The sequence below is a fragment of the Passer montanus genome, unplaced genomic scaffold, assembly GCF_014805655.1.
Source record: "Passer montanus isolate IOZ18808 unplaced genomic scaffold, ASM1480565v1 scaffold19, whole genome shotgun sequence".
Classification (NCBI taxonomy): domain Eukaryota; kingdom Metazoa; phylum Chordata; class Aves; order Passeriformes; family Passeridae; genus Passer; species Passer montanus.
Window position 1 is genome coordinate 10,940,031 of NW_024366480.1, and position 24,820 is coordinate 10,964,850.

Sequence of the window (24,820 nt, forward strand, 5' to 3'; positions counted from 1 at the left end):
TGTAATATCCTGATAGTTTGGATTCTGAAGATTTCAAAACCGACCAAAGTTTTAAACCCACTTTAATTTACTATGTGGTGGGCATCTTATTTCAAATTAGACTGCAGAAATAATTTGCAGACATCATCTTTTTTAAAGGTAAATAACAATTTTTTTTTCCTACTGGTTAAATTACCTTGCTATTTCATGCATCATGTCTGAAAAAAGTTCACCCTCCTGTAATTAGACTGCAGAAATAATTTGCAGACATCATCTTTTTTAAAGGTAAATAACAAATATTTTTTTTCCTACTGGTTAAATTACCCTGCTATTTCATGCATCATGTCTGCAAAAAATTCACCCTCCTGTTGGTTAAATATATTCAAGTAGAATGAAATCAAGCCACTGTAATAAGGCACTATTTGATCCAATATTCTATTCTATTCTTAACATATCTATCAGTAAACACTGCCACCTTCTTAAGTCTACACAGAATATGCAATGAACGCAGGAAGGACATCTGTCTTCCCTAAGCCTTAGATTCAGATTTAGCCTCTTCTGCTAACCATTTCCCTCTGTGTTGAGATACAGGTAGTCAAACAGACAAGAAGTTGAATTTATGAAGAGCATGACAAAGTGATGAAATTCAAAGTCATAGTTAAAGCAAGGAATACAGAAGAATGAAGGAAAAGGGAGAGAGAATATCTGGGAAGCCTTTACTGAGAAAGAGCAGAATTGCTATTTAAAAAAACCCCACGTAATTATCCTACAGTATTCTATGTTTTTTTCATTTATAGAGAGTAACTCACAAGAAGCTGAATTTATGAAGAGCATGACAAAGTGATGAAATTCAAAGTCATAGTTAAAGCAAGGAATACAGAAGAATGAAGGAAAAGGGAGAGAGAATATCTGGGAAGCCTTTACTGAGAAAGAGCAGAATTGCTATTTTAAAAAAAACCATGTAATTATCCTACAGTATTCTGTTTTTTTCATTTATAGAGAGTAACTTAGAGCACTAAGTACACTGAAGATTAGCTGTGCCTCAGATAGATGGTGTTTCTAATTAGCAGGGTACACTTGTATGCAAGCTTCGATCTGTGCAATCTGTTAGCAATTGCTGAAATACAACACTACAAACCAGCAAACACAGGCATCATCACTGTGTTTGCGTTTGTTCATTTTCATCTTAACAAAACTAAGTGATTACTATCATGAAGAACACAATACAAAGGGCAACAAACCAGAACGTCTCCAAAGATATCTATTAAGCATTACTAATTGGAATAGACATAAAAATAGCTATAAAAATATTGTGGCAGATTCCAGGATACAAAGAATATTGTTTAGATTTTCAAATCAGCAGGGAAAGCATTGTTTTATGTCAATAGCAATTTATTGCAAACTGATGTCATTGCCGAGTTAGAAACATATTGTGGTTTTACTGAAACTATTCTTCCTAAAGTATATAAACTATGGCTTCATACAGTGATACTATGTCTGGAAACAGTTCTGACTTGACTCAAAATGATTTAGCATCAATTTAAATCATTAGGCTGTTTTGTGAACCAAGACATGTAATGGAACTTTTATAAAGCATCCCAAGGCATTTACTTAGCCATGCTGAAAGAACAGTTAATTACTTTCAAGTTTCAAATACTACTAAAGGCTGTTGAAGTGCCATTCAAAATGCAAACTCAGGAGTTAGGTCACTAAGGTTAGTGGTTACACCAATTCATTCCAAATATTACAAGCACTTGAAACATCAGTCAGTATTTTATTGTCCTTTTATACCTCAGGGCATGTTTTTCAATTCTCTGGGACCACAATGAAGAGGTTAATTCAAGTTATATTATTTCAGCAAAGCTTGCATATACTGCAATTTCATACTATTAACATGGTTTAAAACAAAAGCTACCTCCTTACCAGAGATTGAGACCACCTAAAATCAACCTTTCATTACAAATATGATGTTCATATTAAGTGACCAGTTAAAAACATGAGACTCAATTAAGCAGATCCTCTAATACAAATACTATATATCCAAATATAATGAACTGATTTTAAGACTGAGGGCTGAAATGTATTCTTCTTATTTTTTCTTTTGACAGAGTGATTTAATATTTTCAAGATGCTGATGAGTTTGAACTGCTTAAGTAAATACCACACTGCAGCACTACTGTCCTTCACTAGAAGCAGTTTTACTGGCAGCCACTGAGGTAGTCTCAATTAAATAACATGCAAATTAATACCTTTATGAAACAGTACAATAGACTTGATATTTCAGGGCTGTGTATGTTCAAGGAAGGATTTTCAACTGACAGCAGAAACAAGTTTGTAGCAGTACAATGACTTAGCTTAAAGAGGAATTCTTCCTTGCAGATCTCCTCCCAAAGCAAGTAGACAAATTTATTCAGTACAGTGAAGCCCTTTTAAACACAGGTTTTTAAAATAGAATATTAACTGAAAAAAAAGGTAAATGCATCCATATTTCAAATTTTATGCCTTTAGACTTCAAACCTCCTCTTGAATGCTCTAACAAATGACACAAATTAATACCTTTATGAAACAGTACAATAGACTTGATATTTCAGGGCTGTGTATGTTCAAGGAAGGATTTTCAACTGACAGCAGAAACAAGTTTGTAGCAGTACAATGACTTAGCTTAAAGAGGAATTCTTCCTTGCAGATCTCCTCCCAAAGCAAGTAGACAAATTTATTCAGTACAGTGAAGCCCTTTTAAACATAGATTTTTTAAATAGAATATTAACTGAAAAAAAAAAGTGCATCCATATTTCAAATTCTATGCCTTTTAGACTTCAAACCTCCTCTTGAATTCTCTAACAAATGACATTGGGCACAATCCCTTAGGGAAAGGAAATAGTGGCTAACTTAGAAAGCAGGAGGTGTGCAGGTGACAGAAAACTAAGTAGGTGCTCTCAGGTCACTCTACATAAATGGATCAATTATATTAAATATGAGAAAAAGACAGACTTTATGATAAGGAGCAGCCCTTTTCTTACACAGATAATAAAAACAAATGTAGCCATACATGAATGTAAACTATTTATTCTTATGCACTTTTTATTAATTGAAAACACACTTGAAACTGCAACTCCTTCATTTAAACTACTTTGTTCTTAAATTACACAGATTTTCCAAACATTTTCTACAATCTCTTAACATCTTTTACTTTGCAGTTCTTTTCAAATTTTAATTGGGAGGGGAAAGGCATCACGCTGAGATGCCACTGGAGAGAATATAAATCTCTAAGATTTAAGTGAGTTAAAGAAGACAAAAATAGACATTTCTTCTCTGCAGCTCAGAAGCACTATCTTGAAAAATGACAGTCTCACTTTTTGCAAATGCATGAATGTCTATGTGTTTACCTTCCCCTCCTTTTTCCCCTCTACAAAATCATAGAATCATGTTGGAAAACACCTCCAAGATGATGGAATTCAATCTTTGACCAAACACCAAGATACCAACGTGCCATTAAGTGAATGCTTTCAGGGACCCCACCACCTCTCTGGGCAGCCCGTTCCAATGATTAACCATCCTTTAAATGAAAAAAGTCTTCCTTGCATCCAAGCTGAATCTCCCTGGCAAAGCTGGAGTCTATGAGCTCTTGTCCTGTCCCCTGCTGCCTGGGAGAAGAGGCTGACCCCACCTGGCTACAACCTCCTGTGAGGCAGCTGTAGAGAGCAATGAGGCCTCATCTGGGCATGCAGCTTCTTGTTCTTGCACTCCCCACTATTCACACTGTTAATCCATCAGCATTTTATTCTCAAAGTACAAGGACTCAGCAAAACGGAGGACAGTACACTAAAAGCACACAAATGGCAAACTCATAGGTCTTGATACCTGTGCTTGGATCCAGCCTGCCCCAGAGGAGTTCAGATCCCTGCCTGCAAGTAAATTCCGTACACGGTATTTAGAATTTCGGGGAAATTTGAAGGATGAACTCAAGGAATTCCCAGGGTCTTGTTGGGTTTTATTTAGTTAGTTAACTTTATAAATTACTAAGTAGTTTATATAGTAGTTAACTAACTATATTTCAGAACAGGTTTTCACAGGAAGAGAAAAAGAACATTTTTGATGTAACTAGTACCCTCCTGAAAATATATTACTGCTTCAAAGTCCAGAGCCTTCAGCACTTTCCTACACCAAGTTCACTAAGATAGATGAACTGTATCAGCTCTTCTACATGGAGGTTTTCTCAACACCTCCAGGCTGAGGCACACACCCACACTGAAAAATACAAGTCTCTAGTCAATTTGCCAAAAAATGAGCATATGAAACTGGACTTCACTATAGGAATTGTTAGGCTACAATAAAAATAAGTCCCAATGCCAGTAATGTTGGTAAAAAAGGGGGTACAGACAGTGATGGATGCAGCATGAAAGGTTTTATGGAGAGAGCAAAAGCAGATGCCAAGTATCTGTGTGTATTTAATGCAGGAGAACAACTGATACCAAAGATAAGTAATCGTTGATATTTTTGTACTGTGTCTTGATGTCAAAATGGCTTTGCCCTCCAGAATAAATTCTTTGTTCTAAAAGTCCTGTAGAGGTTTGTTTTTGTTCCCGGTGTTAAAAAAATTTCCATTTGGAAAATGCAGACATTTAAGCTGCCAGCATTACAGATGGCTACCTTTCTATGCCCTTGCTTAAAAACCTAGCCAAACTCCTTTTAACCAATTTGACACCTAGGTTTACCTTGTTTGAACTCAATAAGCAGTCTGAACTCTGTAATAATCTGATGTCTGCTAGACAGGCTCATTCTGTTCTCCTAAATCTAATCTGTGTCGGATCTGCCCACTATTAGAAAACCTCAACCTAGGGACTGTATGTAGAACTCCAATTTACTTCACCAAACACATTTAATCAGTTCCACCCAACTATTTTCCTTTTGCTCAGTGTTTGATTACTTTTATGCCATCTATTAGATACTAGCTGATGTTTTTTACAATAAGTGGGTTATCTGACAAGGCCAATTTCATGCCTGCCATTAGATAAAGTGACATTTCAATCCAATTCTCTGACAAACTTAGATGAGGATACTGTGCAGTTTGAGCACATACAATGACAAGGCACTTGTCTTCTTCAGCCTTTCTTATCAGAACAAACACTCAGGTAAATTGAAAACCTCCCCTTAGGATTTATTTAAATACAACAATCAATACTTTATTACACCATCCTCTAAAAGGCATGTAAGTTACCACAAGTTTTCAAATAAAGTCCTTTCTCTCCCCCACCCCACTTTTTAAGGCCAGACTAATTGTTCACTGACAAGCTTTTTCTCATTAACTAGACAATATTCATGTTTACTATTATTTAATAACAGAACAGACAGCTCTTTAATTGTGATTTCCCCCCCTCCACACTGCCGAAACCTTGCTGTAACGTGCTCACTCATGTGGAAACAGAAGACAAAAAAAAGAAGAGAGTAAGAACACCTGGCAGTTTCTTATATGTCTTTTATTTTCAAGGTCTCATTCCCATTCCTTTGTGATTGTAGGTTTGATTTGCAGCACCTGAAACTAGCAGCCCTTCTGCTCTTTTCAAGAGTTGTGGTACCTCGTCTCCAGTGTCACACAACATCATGCCACAACAGCACTACAAAGCTTAAAGATCTTTACACACATAATTGGAATCTACTTAGGATAAGTTCCTATTTAGTGAAACTTTTGCTACAGTGAAGTGGAATGAATGTTGTACAGAGTTCTAACCCACTCTACTGTGCAAACATCTCAACTTAAAAGCAAATACGTTTTGAAAAAAAGCCCTATTCCAGAGCAGAACTTTTGGCAACTTGAGTTACAGGTTCAGTAACCAAAATGAAATAGAGAATGATAAATGTGAAGAATTGATTCTCCTCAACTTATGAATGCTCCGTTGGACTCCCCTGTCATTCTAGCAATGTAATTCCAAAGAAATTCCTTGTAAGGCAGTTTAGTTACACAAGTGTAAATGAGAAGAGAATTAAATTCATTGTTTGTAACTAAGAGGGGGGAGTAATTGCACCACTATTTTTACACATACTATTATTAAGCCATCAACAATTCACAAGTATACTAAACATTACATGCAGTGTGGGCATATGCACATTCTTCATGATTTATGGATAGTAATGGATTAAAAATATATATATAGCACTGAAATCAACATGTTATCTTTGAAGTCTGCTAACTGGCATTGCAGGAAACCTGCTAGAAGTTAGGACGTACCATTTCTTAATTTTATGTCATCAATAAGAAAGCGTATTTATTCATTAGCCCCTAATGCTGCTGTTCAGTACAGTCATCTAATGTTTTACAGCACAATGCTTAAAATGGGTCTTTTTAGGTCAGAAGGAATGACCTGCAGGTGGTCTCATAAAAGCTCCAACACAGGCAATGGGGATTACCATAATTACTTTGCCATTCTACAAGCAGTTAATGGGATTACACCCTAAGGCTATCCACTTGCTCACAGTGCCCAGTGCAGATTTTCTGAAAGAATCTGGGTAAGCGCAAATGCTTTAATGATACGCTTCATAATTTCATCTATTGCACCTCAAAAGGAGCACTAATAAATTAAAACACCCTGAATCAAAGAGACTGAGAAGAAATTAACTCCTTTGGCTTCCTGCACCTCTCCTCACTGATGCAGTAACTCCTCCCTCTGCCTCCTTCAGGCAGTGCTCATTCCTCTTTGATTTCACTGGTGTAAGGCCTGAAAGATGCTTCATCATTCCTACTGGGGTTATAGTCTACGCTTCCTTTCTTTGCTGACTTTCATATGTATCTATTTTTGGCCATCTACTTTATTTTCTTTTCATGCTTGGACTGAGATAACCTCATTTTTTCCACCACACCTCATAATTATATTCTCATCTCACCCACTCTATTTGTTTCCTTTTTCATCCATCCATTCAAATATCTCTTCTATGTTCTGATGCTACAATTTGTTTTGTCTTGTTACCTTCATAGCCTGGATATTTCCAACATCCTTCTCTTGTCCTGTTTCTCTTCATTTTCTCTACAACACATTCACTAGAACCTTATTCTTGCTTTTGGAAAATGGCTTATTCCTCTTTATGGCTTTCTCACATCCTCTTCTTGTGGCGACAGATTATTCCCCATTCTACTTATACCTAAGTGTTCCCCAAAGAGTTTAAAAACACCCCTCCATATACTGAAATACGTGTATGTTATGCGTTCACTTAATCTAAATCTGCATATTTTGTAGTAAGTATATATTTAGAATACAATCTCCACAAAGGGGGCAAGTAGCCATTATTATATTCATACTTTAAATAAGTTTGTAAAGACAGGTCTGAACAGTGCATTTTGGAGAAATTCTTTAAACAGCAATCAACAAGTACCTAGTTAATCAGCCCTGGTTTCTTCTATCACTCCCTTGTTACAGCCGGATAGACTTAAAATTTACCTAAGCAAAATCTATTTACTGAACCTCTTATCAAGTTTAACGGGCTGTGGGTGACATTCTTACTGCATTAGCAACTGCAGCCCTGATTCCACACAGGGAGCAAGCCAATACTGATTTGTATGGTGAAGTACCTTTGACTATCAGTTCTGCATAGTTGGACACACCAACTCCTCCTTCTGTCCGGATCATGCAGCGGTAGTTGCCAGCGTCCCGCTTCGTGGCATTCACCACACTGAAAAGAGCTACAAATCGTCGGGCATTGAACACTTTTATGTCCTTCAAAGGTGCATCCCGTACATAAATACCCTGGGCAAAGATAATAAAGAATATTATTAGTCATATTAAAAATAATATACTGACAACCCATTTTACTTCTCACAAGTTCCCTAGGAGGAGAGGAAAGATAAAAGCAGAAGTCTGTATGTTACTTTTACAGGTGCGACAGTGAGACTTTTCTGCATTCCCATATCTGTTAAAACATTCATATCATGAGTGAGCAACCATTAATCTTCAACAGCTGCTTTCAACACTTTATAGATTAACTAATAGAAAGATTTGAGAACAATGTAACATTTACTTGCTCAGCTTGTTTTACACAAATACTTAAATATATTTCTTTTTTTAGATTTCTTTTTTATGAAGCCCAGTATAGTCAGTCTATGCTTTCTCTTCCTGCATCTGCTGCTTGGGATATGCATTTTTCAGGGAGACATCAGTGAATTGCTCTCATAGCAGCACCCACCCAAGGGGTTATCAGCAACTGGTAGAAGAGACTAGGCACAGATTTACCAGGTAAATGACCTGAAATGGTCTCCACCTTTCATTTCCCCAGCATGGCACTGGAAACTGGGCAGTTTCTATTTCAGCAGAGTGTCTTGCTGTCAATTCAGCACATTACATGTACGGCACAAGAAAATGAGCCCTGTAACAGCTGTGGAGCACAAGGAGTGAAAAACAGAGGTGAGAAGACAGAAGAAGGCAGAGATGACAACTTGCCAGGTCCTTTGACACAAAGATAATGGCAGAGAGACTTGGCTCTCAAATCCTCATCAGAACTCATGCTCCATCTGACCATGAAATAGGATATGTGCACTATGAACACTCAAACCCTGGCAGAAAATGTGTAATGATTGAATTATGAAAGCTAGATGGGGGGGATCAAACAGACCACCAAAATGTACTGACAACATTAACCCAAACAAGCAAGATGCACTTTTCATACAATGGTATGTATTCCAGCAAACTGAGGGCTGCAACCATTATCGAAACATGAAGAGAAACTTGAAAACCCCAGCTAGCACGTTCACAAAAATCACTCTCTCCAGGAAGGCACACACACTGGTGCCAAATAAAGACACCAAGTATGTTTGGTGTGTTTCACTGATTTAAGGAGCTTCAAGCAGATCAAGGGTCCTGTACTATCAAGCTTCTATAAACCAACAACATAACTGGTGATGTCTGTTTTTCTGCCCTGGAGTCTCTAGTTCCTCCAGCAGAATTTAAGACATATAGAAAATACTGATGTCATTTTACTGTGATCTTATTTGCCACTAAATTGGAAAGAATGACAACGAAAGAGTTTTAAACAACAGTCACACAAAATTAAACTCATCCATAAATCACAAAATCAAGTCGAAGTTAATCATGCTATTATACCAAAGAAGCAATATAATTGACAATAAATACTGATTCTTATGCACAGTAATGTAGAGTTATTTCCTCTTCAAAAGAGAACGTAGTGATGTAAAGCTTATGTGAAATAAAAAAAAGTTTCTAACATGTCCAAAGAAGAACATGCTATCATGCCCTAAAAATTACTCAGTCATAAATTATTGAGAATTACTTCAGATAACTGACAGCTCTGCAAGATTCTTCAAAGTTTGAGCTGCTGATAAAGCAGTTCCTGTGATGTGGCATGGCAGTTACCAAAACCTGAACTTGGAAAGACACATTTCCACTACTATATCAAAACTACTATTTTTTGCCACTGCAATATCTTTCCAGTGAGAATGGCTGCTGATAACAGGAGATAAGCAGTGGGTTAATTAGGAGTTTGGAGAATGAGTATTTCTTAAATGCCACATTACTTCTTACCTAATACAATAAGTTAATTAATCCTGATAATCAGAATTGCAGATCAATCACAAGCCATAACCAGTTTTAAAGTATCTATTACAGCTTTCAGGCTCTTGAAGGACCCCGTACACACCCAGGTCTCATCGTTACCTTACGCCCATCCGTATCACTAATCCCATTTTTCTAGCTGCAACATCAGGAAGACATGCAACATGCATGCAGGCTATTTTATCCTGCCAAGAAATAGGGCAAGTTATGCCCTAGGGAAAAACATACTGCCACACACTGATTAATTCTAGCACCTAAACTAGCTCAGCTCATTTAGAGTGTGAACAAACTCCTCTGCTCTGCAGCCTGCACAATACACCCTCCTCTCCACATGGCGAACCTGCATCCACAACTTACCAGACTCTTATGAGTTCCATACAACTGAAGAACATGTGTAAATATTTTAAAATATAATTTCTTGCTGTTCCCACAGAGAAACAGATGAAGGAAAAGGATTAGGCAATGCCACTGTAATTTCTGCCTTAATTTGCAGTTCATGGAGAGTGGGAAACCCTGGCAAGGTATGATGCATAGACAGTTCCTGATGACTCTACACAGAGAATTGTCTCCTACCACACCGTCCCCTCAGACCTCCAAGTGGCTGGACACAGTCTGTGTGTTCACAGAAACAGCCAGCAGTCCTTGAAGGCAACTGCTCCAATAGCCATCTCCAGAGGGAGTATTTCCCATCTTTTTCATGCACATAACTAATCAATGCACTGTAGCAGTTACAATAAATTACTATTTCACATGGGTCCCATAATCTTTTTCATCTTCTGCTGATTCTCAAATATACTAATCTCACCTGATTTTGAATGTTTTAACTGCTGTTCTACAACAGGAAATCTTAGTTTGATCAAATAACTGACTTACATGGCTTCGTGACACATGCCATTGATTCACATATCCAACAATTTTAACTGGAAAAAGAGAAGCCAGATCAGACCTCAGGAAGTGCACATCGCTTGCTCAAATGAAAAAGCTAGAGAAGCCTTAAATGTAACTCTATTTGGCTCCACAGAGGATTTGAGCATATTTTTCCTCTACCAAACTCCAGGTGAGAAAAGGTTATTAATTGTGGCTTCAAAATTCATGAAAGAGCTTTGGAATAAAAAGCCTTTATTATTATTACTACAAGAAATCTGTAAAATATACGGGTGATTATTATCAATAAAGACGATCTTGACTGACTTCTCTTGAACACTGCAAACTCATGGAGGCAAAGTGTAGAGTGTCTAATTATATGTTACACCTCACATAGTCCCGCAGAATCAGTAACATGACATTTTTTACTAGAACTCAAGGCAGAAGAAAAAAGCCCATTTTTTTTCTTTAGTCTCTTTGGGGAGAAATATATTCAAGGAAAATATGGTGTCTGTAACAGACAAAGACAAAGGAACATAATTGCTTTACGTTCCACAAGAAAAAATCCAGCCCAAGAGAGCAAGTTTTCCCTCCCTTATGGGATGACAGCAAATGAGTAGGAGAGCTGCCTAATTGATTTAAGCCTAAGCATAAAGGAACAGTAATGAAGGTAATGAATTCAACTATAAGAAAAGTTCAATCTACAGGCATTGCAGAAGACAGATACAAAGACTGCACAGAAAATATTTAAAAAAAATAATCTCACACCTACAACTTCTCCCAAACTTGTATTTGTGGACAGTGGACCAATGTCAGAAGACTATTTTTAGTTTGAAAAAATGCTATTTACAATTTGATATATGAATACAGAATCGTTTCTGTTATAGCAGTACCCACATATCCAGCTTCACTCCCTTTATGTGTGATTCACATTTTGTTTCCCCTGACTTACTGTAATGACTTCAGTAAGTTACCCAGGCATGGTATCTTTTTTCCAGCATGTAACAGGCCCATTTCAGATCACTGTATGACAAGTTACAAGCTCCCAGTGCTGACTGCCAACAGCAATTTCATTTATAATGGCTAAAAATAACATATGAAATGAAAACTTGTGTATTAAACATACTAGCACAGGCCACTACAATTTCTTTACCAAGGACTATTAAAAAGTAAGTTTTCATCACTCACTAATGCAACAATCTGAACTCCCACAAATAAGAGTTTGATTATGATATGCTGTTTCACTAGCAATAGTCATTAAAACTTTAATCTTCGGTTTTTTGAGATTCTGCAATTTACGAATAGGTCTTGCAAACTCTCACTTTTTACATGAAAGTCTGAGTCTTCCCAAATACATGATATTTTATTGAAAAATAAATAAAATGACAAGTCCGTAATTTACTAATCCCATTCCAGAAAGGAGGATAAAATTCACAATTTACAATATAACACTACAGTACTGGTATTAAGACCTACTAGCACAGCTTGTTAGAGCAAATTTCTAGTATCCTGCTTTTCTGGGTGGGGCTTTTTTTTTTTTGTTTGGTTGTTTTTTTTAAATACAATTCAAAAATAAAGATGGTTCTTTTAACTTTCTTTACTTTAGCCCTGATTTGTGACACAGAAGTCTCAGGCTTTACTACTGATTAGGGCTGTTAGCTTTTCCTGCCCCTGGGACTTGGAGAATTGTGTGAACAGGATATTTCATTCTTTACAAAGAGGAAGCTGCCATAATCATTTAATGTTAGACCTGTTCAGACTACAAAGGCCACGTCCCCAGAGCAGAGCTATCTCACCTCCTTAGAACACAAGAGCTATGGTCACAGAATAAATACTGAGATCCAAAAATGAGAGTAACAGATTCCACTGGCTGCTGAGGAACCTGTGCATTTTCAAATGCTCAGAGAAAGCTTTCAAAAAATACTAAATACATATATTAAAAAATGCTACTTAAGCCAACTAATGAAAATATGTAGCTGGTAAGTCACTCATAAGAATAAATTTTCTATTAAACAACAAGTTATTTAATATATAGGGATATAAAAAAATAAGCTCAATTTAACTTCAGGAGTTACACAGCTTGAAAAATTCATATTCCTAGTACCAACATTATTAAATGCATATACAGACAGCTAAAAGCACTTGAAAATGCACGTTATTTTTCGATTTTAGGCAAGTTAGAATGAAAAGAAATAGATTATAGTTATTTAAATTACACATACTGGCTCTTCTAGGCAATGAACTAACTCTAAGTCTTTCAAATGAACAGCAATTTAGCAGCAACAATCTATATATTAAACCTTTCAGAAATACTTTTAACAAAAATGTGGCAGCAATTCAAAGGCATTGAACTTCTGGGATGTTACATCCAGCACTACCTGTGATAATCGCTCTCAAGGTATGTATCAACAATTTTGTGAGAAGGGAGTTAACCCTCAGTCACCCTCTGTCCATACAGGTAGATTAGACAGCTTTTCATACTTTCAACAGAAAAAAAGGTTTGCATTATCCCACTTCCAAATATGCACATTTATAAAATTGAGATTAGAGTTATACCAGGGGGATCTCAAATAAAACCAGCAAGGCCAGAGGCAATTTTTGTTTAAAATATGTATAAAATCTAAATCAAATAGTAATTAATAGCTCGGGAAAACTGCTTTGCAGAGTTCATATAATTCCAGTAACTAAGATGGCTACCTCTGAATTTCTAGATTCGTGTTCATAACCAGACAACTGTTTATCAGTCTAGATTAGAGCCATCATGCATCCTGTGATGATCCTATATTTAATCCATCTGTCTAATTTAACAACTATATTTCATTCAAGTAATAAGGCCACGATAGAAAAAGATTATTATTGTCCTATTTGGAATTAGTCTGCTATGAGATGGAATTGCACTCTGCAGATGTAACTTATGGGCATTCAAGCAAATTATTATTTTACCTTTGAAGAAAGGCTTCTCCTTTCAATAATGTAATGTATGATAACTGAGCCTTTTCTTCAAACCACACAGGCCTCCAGAAGTCCCTGTTTATTATGACTAAACCTAAATATTGGCTGGAGCTGTCAGGTAGTATCGTAAAATATTATTTAAGTTACACATCAAGCAGTCACATCAAATATCAAGCACTGACATCTATTTGAAGACACAGTTACAAACACAAAGTAAACAAAGACAATGCATTTTCTGGAGTCATTAAACTCTCTGTAATTTAACCAAAGCAGTTACTCTCTACTCATATACTGAAATTATCTTGTATCATTCTAACAGGAGAAAATTGGTTATCATTACAAAGACATTAGAATTAAGAAAAATCAACCCAAAACCTAAACTCCTTTCAGTCTATTTCTTATTTTTACTTTAAACTCCAGAGTAGCTAAGAAGACTTTATCTCATTGAACAATTTGCCTTTCCAGTGCTCACAAAATATGTAAAATCCCAAATCTTCTTTCCATTCATTTTTAATAGCACACAATAGAATATAAAATGAGTTGTAGGAAACTACAGCCTCAGAAACATCTGGAAAAAACAAAGTACCAGCAAATATCTAACAGGGAGTTTAATACTTTGGATAAAAATTATGGCAATGATCCATGTATCTTGTTGAATTCACAGCCCTACTGTATTTTAATTCTTTCTAGCACACAACACTTAGTATTTCTCACCATCCTTCTATTTGTGTTTAAAATTCCAAGAGCTAGTATGAATGCCTTGATAAAAACTGAAGAGAACATATATAGGAACTTAAATACTCTGGGGCTTCTGCAGATGCCAGGCTTACGGACAGGCTAGAAAGGAGCAAAGTGGTAAGGAAAAAATGAGGAAGCAGAGTTCATTAGCTTAATTTTCATAGGTACATTGCATACAAAGCATAGTAATGCAGGTCTTTGTCTGCCTCTTCTATGCAACTACATAACAGGACACTTAAAACCCAGTGCACTCATGCCCCGCATTCCCTTCACTGTAGAAGTGTTAATGTTGGGAAGAAAGGCAGCATGGGAAGAAAAAATTCCAACATGAAAGTTCTGGGGCCAGCCTGAAGTCTATTCTAAAGTTTAAAACAAGCAGAACAGCAGGCAAAGCCAAAGCAACACTGAGTCCTACCTAGCAGGTCAGGAAGAAGCAGCCAAGAAAGAAACACACACAGGTTTGAAGATGACAAATCATTAGGGGCTCAGCTGCTGTCTCCTGGATAGATTCTTGCAAATGGGAGGAATGAATGGTGAAAACAGAGGCAGAAAAGAAAGTTGCAATAAACCTCTCAATACTGACAGTGCAATTTGTGAATAAAGACAACCATAGCAGCCATAAACAGTAGAAATTAAGGCACAAGTTGGTTCACGTAACAAGGAAGCTGATATAAGGGGTTTGGCTGGAGGCGTTTCAGTCTTAATTACTGAGACAGTCACAGTAATGAAGCCACAGGTTAACAGCTCCCACCCCCAACACTCACCTTCCCCAGTGGTCTGTTCCCTTCCCATCATGTTCTCCTTGGACTTTAAACTTTACTATGGTTCTCCTTGCCTCAAAACAACTTCAACAGCCTTTATTCTTTATTTTAAAAAAGAAGCCTCTCCTCAACTCCAATTTGAACAAGGTACCTTCCTCCCAGCAGTAAGTTTGCACATTTCACCTACAGTATTCATGGTAAAGGTCATTGTTTCTTCCCCCCAAAGGTCCAGCATGGCATACAAAACATACTGAATTTATTTCAGCAGCTCCCTAATTCTTGCATGCCCTGAAGTGATTCTACTGCTGCTGAACAGTGCTTCATATCAAGGCAGTCTTCAGGATCCAGAAACAGGCCAACATCCTACACTCTTGAAATGAAAACTGGTTTTAACCAGCCCTCTGTGGCACAGGTCAGCTGTTTCATCATCTTATGTCTGCTAATCACCAATTTATTATTTAACACTCCAGAATAACTGGAAGATTAACACATCACAATGAGTTTCTTGAAAAGTGAACACTTGGGCTGCTTCATTTTTTAAATCAGACATGAATTTCAAAAACGTTTGACTAATAAAAAGGCAATCCCAGAACACGTTTTTTTAGGAGTCTCTTCATGAAATGAGAACATATATATGTGGGGATGGAGGAAGGGAAAGGTTTATGTGTATCCCCTCTGACTTATATCCATAATTGTCAGCAAATAAGCAAATTTTCTGCAAACCAATGTATGTAGTCAATTCATTAATATCTGGTGGCTTCTGAATACCTGAGATACATATCAAAAACAGGGAGAAAGGGAAGAAGAAACAGGAACCATTATTACCTGTTACCACAAGTATTTTGTCCAGAGTTCAAGTTTTGTATCATCCTTGTAATACAAACATAATAACAGCTCTCTTGCATGTACAGTACTTCTGACACTACAGATATAATATGCAAATGCAGAAGATCAAAATCCACTAATTGTTCAGGTAACTTGCAAAAAAACTTTCCCAAGCTTTTCCCAGACCTTTTAAAGTTTTGCACTGCTGTCCATAATGAAGGTCCCAGTGGGTTTAACAGTTTACAGTGTACCTCTAAAAGCAAAATTTCTACAATTCATGAATGTTTCTGATTTACTTCTTCTCTCAAATCTCTTTTCGACACTGGAGATTATCAAAGAGAGAGGAGATGAGGGACAATATTTTTGTGATAAAAATTCTTTTTCAAACTTTAATGCCCCTATTAAAAAAATTCAGACCCCAACCATGCCTTCATAAGCAGGAACAGTTTGGTATACATTAAATGCATATTTCAGTGTCACAAGCACACTCTTGGCAGAGCAGACTCCACCTCTGCTAGGCAGGTGATGAAGGAAGGCCTTTGGAGAACATCACCCATTATCACTCCTTCCAACCTGATGGATGACCAGCACCACTGCAGAAGAAAGCATGTCTTCCCTCTATCTATGCTACTTTTTTCCTAGTGCATCAAGGGTTGCTTAGGGTTTTCGGTTTTTTAATAAAATAATCAAATTTGCTTACATCCCCTAAAGTTTCTTTTTTGGCATCACTACAAGCATGCTCTGTTGTGCTTATTGACCTGAAGAGTTTCTGATTCAAGGATTTTGAGTAATGTCGTAACATAAAACTTCACAACTTTCAGTTAAGTATTTTCACCAGAATTCAACTATTTTGGGTAACACTTCCACACCATTTAGGAATGATGGGGCTGGTACACGATGACAGAAGTGACGTCTATTCTTCCACCTCCCCCTATCCAAATTATTTTAGTATTAATAACAAAATTCACTGACATTTCTTTATTTGTCATTTGTCATTTTTGTGCTGTGCGTTCCAGTCTGGGTGGATTGGGAGGCATAGCCTGTAGAGCAGCTTTGCTGGCCAGACTTCTTCAGTGTTTCTCCAGGAGAGAATATAAGGCTTAATTCTGGCTCCACTGTTACAGCAGCACCATGTCATACAAGTCATGGAAGGCTACAGATCCAGAGTAGCTGCTGCACCACCAGGATTTGACTTTTTCCAGCTGTGCCTTTCACTGCTCTTTGTACAAGGGAAGAGTACACAGCACCTGCTGTACCACTTAGTGCTACTGAAGCTAAACTATAACAGAAAACTTGGTGTCCAAGGGGGAAAGCCACCTTTCATGGACATTCCCACCACACTCCACACACATTTAGCTACACACAGCTTACTAATTAAATCACTAGACTCAAAGTTTTCTGCCACTTCCAAACCCCACTGAAGTCAAAACACTTCACAGATCAATTTCAGGATGACATTTTGTTTCTTGCATATGTTCACTGGGATTTATCATTAACAGTCCACAATTAATTAATTTCTCCTAGTCTCTGGTATCACTAAATATTAAAGATAAAGTAAGAGAAATGTTAGCATCAGAGAAGCATTAGTAAAACTTATATTCAGACAAGAATAAAAAATGTAAAACAGTGTATTAAATGTATCAGATGTTTCATATGTAAGGCAGATAACACAGGAAAAGGTTTCACCTAAGATCACAGCTCCTTAGACTCTGGCTAACACAAACACAACACATATCACAAGCCTCCTGTGTTCTTCATACCCATTTTTATGCCATATTGTAAGATTACTATGCCATTACTGAAAAAACCCTAAAACTGATTAATGAGAGTTGATAGAAAACACAGAATATATACTGCAAAAAAAGCACTAAATATATACCTGAGTGGTGAGGGGAACACAAATTAACATTCCAAAACCTGGAAATAATATTAAATAATCACCAGAATTAAGAAAAAAATAAAGATTTCACTTTCACCTATGCAGCAATGTATAGTGTACCTTCCTATAGGACATTAATTCTTCTTCTAACAGTAAAATCATCTCAGGTTATCTACTAAAAACACATCAGGATGCACATGCTTCAGGATGCATGCAATCTTGGCAAAATCTTTAGCTGACTGATGTCATAAAAGCTCTTAAGGCAATGGACTCTAGACAATTTTCAGCGCACAAGGTGGTTTGACAAATCTTGGAAGACTGAACTATTGATGAGCAGGTGGAAAAATGGTCTTGTGCACTCCTGTAGTACACAAATGCACCTACTCATCAAACAGCAAATACTTTAAAGTTCAAAAGAACATCTTTAGGCCTATCTCATTAATAGTTCCACCTGTTTACCAAGTTATAAGATGTGTATGATTTAATAATTAAATTACCACTTCATTATCAAAATGGCCAAAACATTTTTTTCCTCAAGTGTTTCAAAACTTGGCAATAAAAATTATAATTACGGGAAAGTCTAGGAGAGTATACAGCACAACAAAAAATTCTAAAGCAAGTCCAGAACTTCATTCACCTTCTGGGTTACTGTATGCAATTTACATAAACAAGCACATGCATGCACACACACACAATTTTGTATATCCTATAAATCTATTTGATTTTCATCATCTGCAAAGAGTAATTTCACTTGTTCTACATTCTTACAAGGATGTTTTTGATATCTGTCATTTGGGTATGTTTGTATTCCCGAGAAAAACAATTTGCTTTCCAGAACTCCCTCTGACACAGGACTACATCTCTTCCTTTGAAAAAGTAATAAATAATGCATACAGGGAGTTTTGTACATAGATGCATAAAATCTTTCATAGTCTTCACACCTTCAGCCAAAGATTACTAAGGATACACAAAAAAATACACTGAATAAAGTGAAAGGCAGCTTTGAAGAAAGACAAAAAAAAAGCCAAATCCAGGAAATAAAGTATTTACATAAGGTAGAAGAGAGATTGACCATTGAAGTGATACTGTTCTTAGTTTCTTGGCTGCAAATGAAGTAGTACACATGCTGCATACATAAACCAAGGCATGAAAGACTTCAACCTCTCCCCTTTTATCAAAAAATATCCATTAGTCTCTTGCTACAGGTAAATCTGATGATGCTGCTTACTACAGCTGTCAGACACATCCTGAGATCCTATTGTTATCTGCTCACCTTCAAATTTCTACTTTCAGTTCTCTATTTCTGCAATACAATTTACATGTCTGACAATTACATTTTAAAGTAACTATTTACATTTCACCCGTGTTTTAGAATAATGCCAGGAAAAATAAATTACTGCAGTGAAGCGATGACCTCTCTTTTTCATCAACTATAGCTTTCCACTCTTTGAGGAACCTCGCTCAAGAAAGGCTACTCACATTGAGTCAAAGCACATGTCTGAAAAATGCAATTGCAATACCAAAAGCTTGTGTTTGATATTAAAATGGAATTTCATTATATCTGGGTAAGATTTGACAGCAACTTTCCATAAATCATACTGTAGCTCATTCTAAGAATAAGCAGTACTCAGAGGCAACTGAATGAACCCACTGCAAATAATGAGGAGCAGCAGATAAGGATGGGAAAATGAAGAGATGGAGACAGGCCTCAGAAGCTAAGGAAAACCAAGTCAATTCCTTGCAAGCCAATATGATGAACCAAAATCAGGTTACTTCCAAAAAGGATTTCTACACCCTCTCTCCTATAATTCGGATTTGTGTTTCCTATGCCAATTTACTGGACACTAACAGGCTTTTCAGAAGACTGTCTCAGCTGCTTTCATTTGACCATTAATGGTTCAGTGTTGCACCTGTTTATTTCTTTCCAACAGTGGGAGCACAGTAAGGAGCACAAGGATGACATTTTTTGCTCAACCATCCAATAGGAGAGAGAGAGTCATCCCATACTGGCAATAACCTCTGTCATTCACGGTTGTGAAAAATAAAATGCAAGCAGATTAGGCACATCTTTTAATTGTAGAAAATCAGATTTATTTTCAAGGTATGTTTACATTAAGAACGTAAGCTAGTTGAAATGTGAATTCATAAACATATAATCTAATCGATGACCTTATTAACCAGACACTCATTACAACAACGAAAACAAACCTGTATGATACTTTCTTTTCTTGAGACCTTTCATTTGAATTTAACCTGAAATAGTATGACTGAAAATACCCACAATTTGCTGTGAGATTCTGACAAGCTTGTGATCATAGCTCATGAACTAGGGAGTATGGCTGCCTAGTGGAATGAGAAAAAATGTTGTTTTGCACTATGCAGTAGGTAAACAGCTTTCTGTCTTCCCTTTCCCAAAAGAGTAAATACTGATCACAGCATCATGAAACAAATTTCATGCCTCAGTGGTCTAATTTGGGCAGCTAACATATGAATTGTGATTCCCTTTAGGCCCTTTCAATTGTAGAAAGTTCTACAATACTCCATAAATTAACAGACTTCATGTTCCATAGGGAATAAGAGTGGGAAAGACTTGAAAAGAGAAAGAAAAAAAAAGTGAGGCAAGTGAAGTATGATTTATGGATTTCACTTAGGACTGCTTCAAGGCCTGGGCATTACTAGACTTATAACATGTATGCTGTTTCCAACAAATACTTCGGAAAGACATGGAGACTGAAATAATGAACCAACTCACAACTGTTCATTTGTTTTAAAGAACATTTACCCTCACAGTCCAGCAGACTGTAAAAAATAAAGAATTCGTTCATCAGATAAATGTGTACCTCTAAACTTGAACTCTGCTGCACAGAAGCAGAGAGGTACTAAATAAAAGAGGCAGAAGTACAGTAGGGAAATCCTGCCAGTACTAGAAACTGCAGAAATGTCACTGAATTCAGTGGGTTTGTGATTTCATCCTGGCAATTTACCTGCACTTCAGACTAACAACATGAATCTAAAAAAAAAATGACAGGTACTGGAAATCATTTGGGAGCAAATTATCTCATGGTATTCTGAAATTGTCAAATCCAAACAGATTATGTCTCCTGATATGACTTACATGGCAGAAATGTTGAAAAGCCCCTGATAATATCACTCAACTGTATTTTTTTATTTATTTACTATTAGGTACCCTTAAGGTTTTATAGGTGTAATGAAAGACCACAGAAGGATAGTAGAAAAGGCTTAGTCTTACTGGTGAACAAACTAAGCATATCGTAGAGATTGCATGATTTGTTTTTAGTACCACTAAAGCATGAACACCTCTTACCTGAGTGCTAGCATAAGTGTTCCCAGGGAATGGAGTTCATTTTTTTCTGGCTCTAGTGTATATAAGAATGTCTTTTATTAAGATGTTTGTAGTTGAATATTGGGTTTAGTGCTGCTGGGAACACAAGGATTTTCAACGCCCATTTACCCAGTCATGTGATGTAGAAGATGCCATGTCTCCATGTTTTCTGACAGCTGTTACTGACAGCTGCACTGCACACTCACAGTCCTGCAGCGGTGTCATGGGATGTCATACACAGGCATACACACAATTCCTCAACGTCAAACTACAAAACTAGGGAGTCAGGTATGAGTGGACAGCTGCAAAGGCTGGGATCTGTTCCCCAGTAATGACCTAGTGTGCTAAAATACAGCTGCTTCTGTAGGGTGCTGTTCTCTCATAGCCTCACTCTGCAGCACCCCACACATGGAGCTGTTTGATCAGTCTCACTCTAACTTGCAGCAGACATCTGTGGAAACTGACAAACAAGTGCAAGAATAAATCCAAGTTATCCAGGAGATCCTGTCAACTTCTGAAACATTCTTATGCAAAGTCACACCTGGAATTTGCACAACCTTAGGCTGGTTACCAGGGGGAGCAATAGTTGTACAGGCAGAATAAATAAAAAGTGGCCTTGTAGGAAGATAGAATTCCTTTAAAAGTCTGTCACTCCTTTCTTATGCTTCATGTAGAAAAAAAATAAAAATATCAATCGCATATACACACAATCAACTCAACTAAGCTCAGATATTTTGGAATTGCTATGCTGTTAATAAAATAGTTGTATATTACATAAAGTCTTGAAGGGTATTTAATTTCTACAATAAAGAAATTACATTTGGCTAAAGAATGTGCGAGTGTCCTAAATTCTGTGAAAAAAATTAAAGGTGAAATGATACTGCCCTGAAGCATTTGGAAAAACTGAATGGAATGTGGATTTCCTTTTTATTGAATTCTACCTTCAGTTTTACAGTAGAGCATTACATTGAAGTTCAAAGGTTCTAGAAAGGATGTAACTGATGAAATAGCAAACTGTTATTTTCCCATACATGCTAAACCCTTTCATGACTAGAAAAATAATTCTTTCAAAAAATCCTGGTGGCTTCAGAAAGACAGGAGTCTAATTCTACCAACTCAAAGTGAATACTGTCTTTAAGGAGCTGGAGCACTAGAAAAATATCAGTCTTGTATCAGCAATAGGTTGGAAATACCCAGTAAACCCAAATAAAACCAAAGGAGATCTTCATTGCCTTCAATGTATTTGATCAGGCTCTTTCTGAACAGAGATAATTCATCATTCATATAGAGATAAATAAGAGGCTTTGCATTTCAAATGATTTTAATTTTTTTTGGTGTTAGATTTTTTCTAACTACTTGGTTGTTTAACCTGATACACTTAAATAATTTACAAAATGCAAATGCAATGTAAAAGGTTAACTACAGTAAAATCCTGAAACTGTTTAAAAGCATAAATAGAGAATTTAATTTCTAAGCCCCACCTGTTACCACTGCCAATTTCACCTATCCCATTTTCTCCACTTACTGCAGCTTTGTCTGACTGAATTTCTCAGACACTGTCCTTACTTCCTTCTCTCAAAATCTCAGTTCTGGCATGTTGGTTTTCATGTATGGAAATCACAGGAATCTGGAGGCTGCTATACAAACACTCACTATTGCTTGCTGTAGGGAACAACTGTGTAATACTGGCAGCAAGAGACCCATAAAATTTGCACCCCATTATTAAAAGAGAGCAAGCAAAAAAAGCATATTTTTGATACCAGGCTACACATATGAATAAGGGAACACTATCTTTACTACAGAAAATTATTTGGAGGCAGATTTTAAATCAAGATCTGACACCCATCTAGAAACTACATTACCAATTAAGTAAAAGACAATGGACTCAATGAAGAGAAGTAATTCTTTGGCTCTGTAATACAGGTCAGATTTCACTGTTATACTATACAGTCTTCTCTACACCTAAACTGTAAGAATGGAATTTTAGCGGAAAATACTGTATAGAGATAGAGGTAAGCCAAGAAAACCATTATGCATAATGTTGCAGTTAGTCAGCACAATCATTGTAAGAAATCTGTTCTTCCTTGGGGATTTAGCCTTTACTCATGATTGCCACATGTAAGGAAAACAGTACCTTTATTTTTAGTAAGGCATTCCACTGAAACAAGGCAAGAAGATCTCCCAGTAGCACTTTCGACTAAGGAATACCTACCATGGAGCAGTTCAAAGGCACTATAAAATCTAATATTGATGAAATTGACAGCCCATAATTTTTCATGTTTTATATTCCTTTCAGACTCTCTCCTCTCTCCAGATACCAGAGCATCAGGAAAAAAAGAAATTACCTGTAACCAGAGTCTGTCACTTGAGTCTGTTCCACCATTGGCAGTGCACTGAAAAGTAGCAAACTGTCCTGCATTGACTTCCACACTCTGAAGGCGCAAGAAATGGGGAGTTTTTGCTGTTGGACAAGATACAAGTGTCAAAGTTATGCAAGACCCAAGTACTGGCTATAAAAAATACACCAAACAAATGAAATAGTTCTGCTTTAAAAGGTTCAAGTCATTGACCACATGCTAGATTCTAGGTTGATTTACTTCCATGGCTTGGAAAGAGCAGAATAGAAGGGCGCTGTGTAATTGTTCCTGCTGTGTAAACTATCTTAGCTCAGCATCCCTCTTGTAGTAACAATCTATTAAAAAAAGATCATATTAGAAATTAATAATGTTTTGAAGACAAACCTATTAGGTTTTTCTTCTTAACGAGTTACACAGTCTATAGAAGAGATCCTTTAGAAATGCAGCCCACTAAAGAGGTACAATACTAACATAACACTCCTCACCAACTACAGCTGCATTCTTTAAGCATAATGCTTCTCAACAGCACCACACGAAAAATCCCAAAACAAAACATCTGTTTTCTAGCAGAGCATTACAGCCACTTAAAGTATTGATTATATTTTCTTAAAAATCCTTATTACTGGGAGAAATTGTATTTTTTAGGAATTTATAAATAGATAGCTTCATGAAAAAGTTGCTAAATATCCAGTGCAAGACACCATGAGAAGGAAGAGATGGAATAAAATAGCTCCAATTAATATTTAAATAGGGGATAAAATATTTTTGTAACTGTCCTTATGGCAAATTTATTACACATACAGCCTTTTTTTCTGAAAACATTTCCCAATTAAGGCAGACAGTTTAGGCCAAAATTTTCCACTTTTTTGCCAATGAAACTACTAATGTCAGAATATCCAGCACAATTCTTTAGTATTGTCCCCATTTCTCACCTGTCACTTTTTTTTTTCTTTTTTTTTAAACCTGCTTTTAGCTCCTTCAATTTTACTGTTTCCTGGGTATTATTAAAAGCTAACAAACTAGCTTTTCTGAATTACCAAGTATGGCCTAAGTGGAGATGAGCATTAGGTTTTAAAAACAAACACACACACACAAAAAACCCAGCCCATCTACCACAACCCATTCCTTTAATTTCTGTGTGCCTACAATCTGTCTTCTGCTTGGTCTTTGTTCATACTACCCTGGCAACTGCCTATCTAATATTTCTCCCATTTCAATTTTGTTTGAAGAGTTAATAATTCCAGAACTATTTTTCTAGGAATATACAGAAAGAATATCATCATGAGCTTTACAAAGTTTTAGACACTTGAAGTAGTTTTACTTCAATTTTCACACTTTTTCAATTTTCTTTAGACAATTTAACTGGTTTGATGTCTTAATTTCTAACATTTTAATTACTTCAAAGAACTTTTCATTAAAGCTTCTGCATTTCAATACTGTTGTGTTAGAACTCTACATGCTATGGGCTATAACTCAGTCTCCACATTAACAAGAATTATTTGCAGGTTTTGGGAATTGATTGGTACAAACGCAAACATCAAACCTCTCAAGATCTGTAAAAAAAAAAA

The 24,820-nt window shown here is 36.5% G+C and overlaps 1 protein-coding gene across 13 annotated transcripts in view; it reads right to left on the reverse strand.

Moving 5' to 3' along the window:
* PTPRM (protein tyrosine phosphatase receptor type M) overlaps positions 1 to 24,820 on the reverse strand; it is a 444,086-nt gene that overhangs the window by 269,549 nt on the left and 149,717 nt on the right. For all 13 annotated transcript variants that reach the window (XM_039706015.1, XM_039706013.1, XM_039706011.1 and 10 more), the window contains 2 exons: positions 23,241 to 23,356; positions 7,541 to 7,715 (listed from right to left, as the gene is read on the reverse strand). In XM_039706015.1, coding sequence (XP_039561949.1) covers positions 7,541 to 7,715; positions 23,241 to 23,356 — 291 coding nt within the window. The remainder of the gene's footprint in view (positions 1 to 7,540; positions 7,716 to 23,240; positions 23,357 to 24,820) is intronic.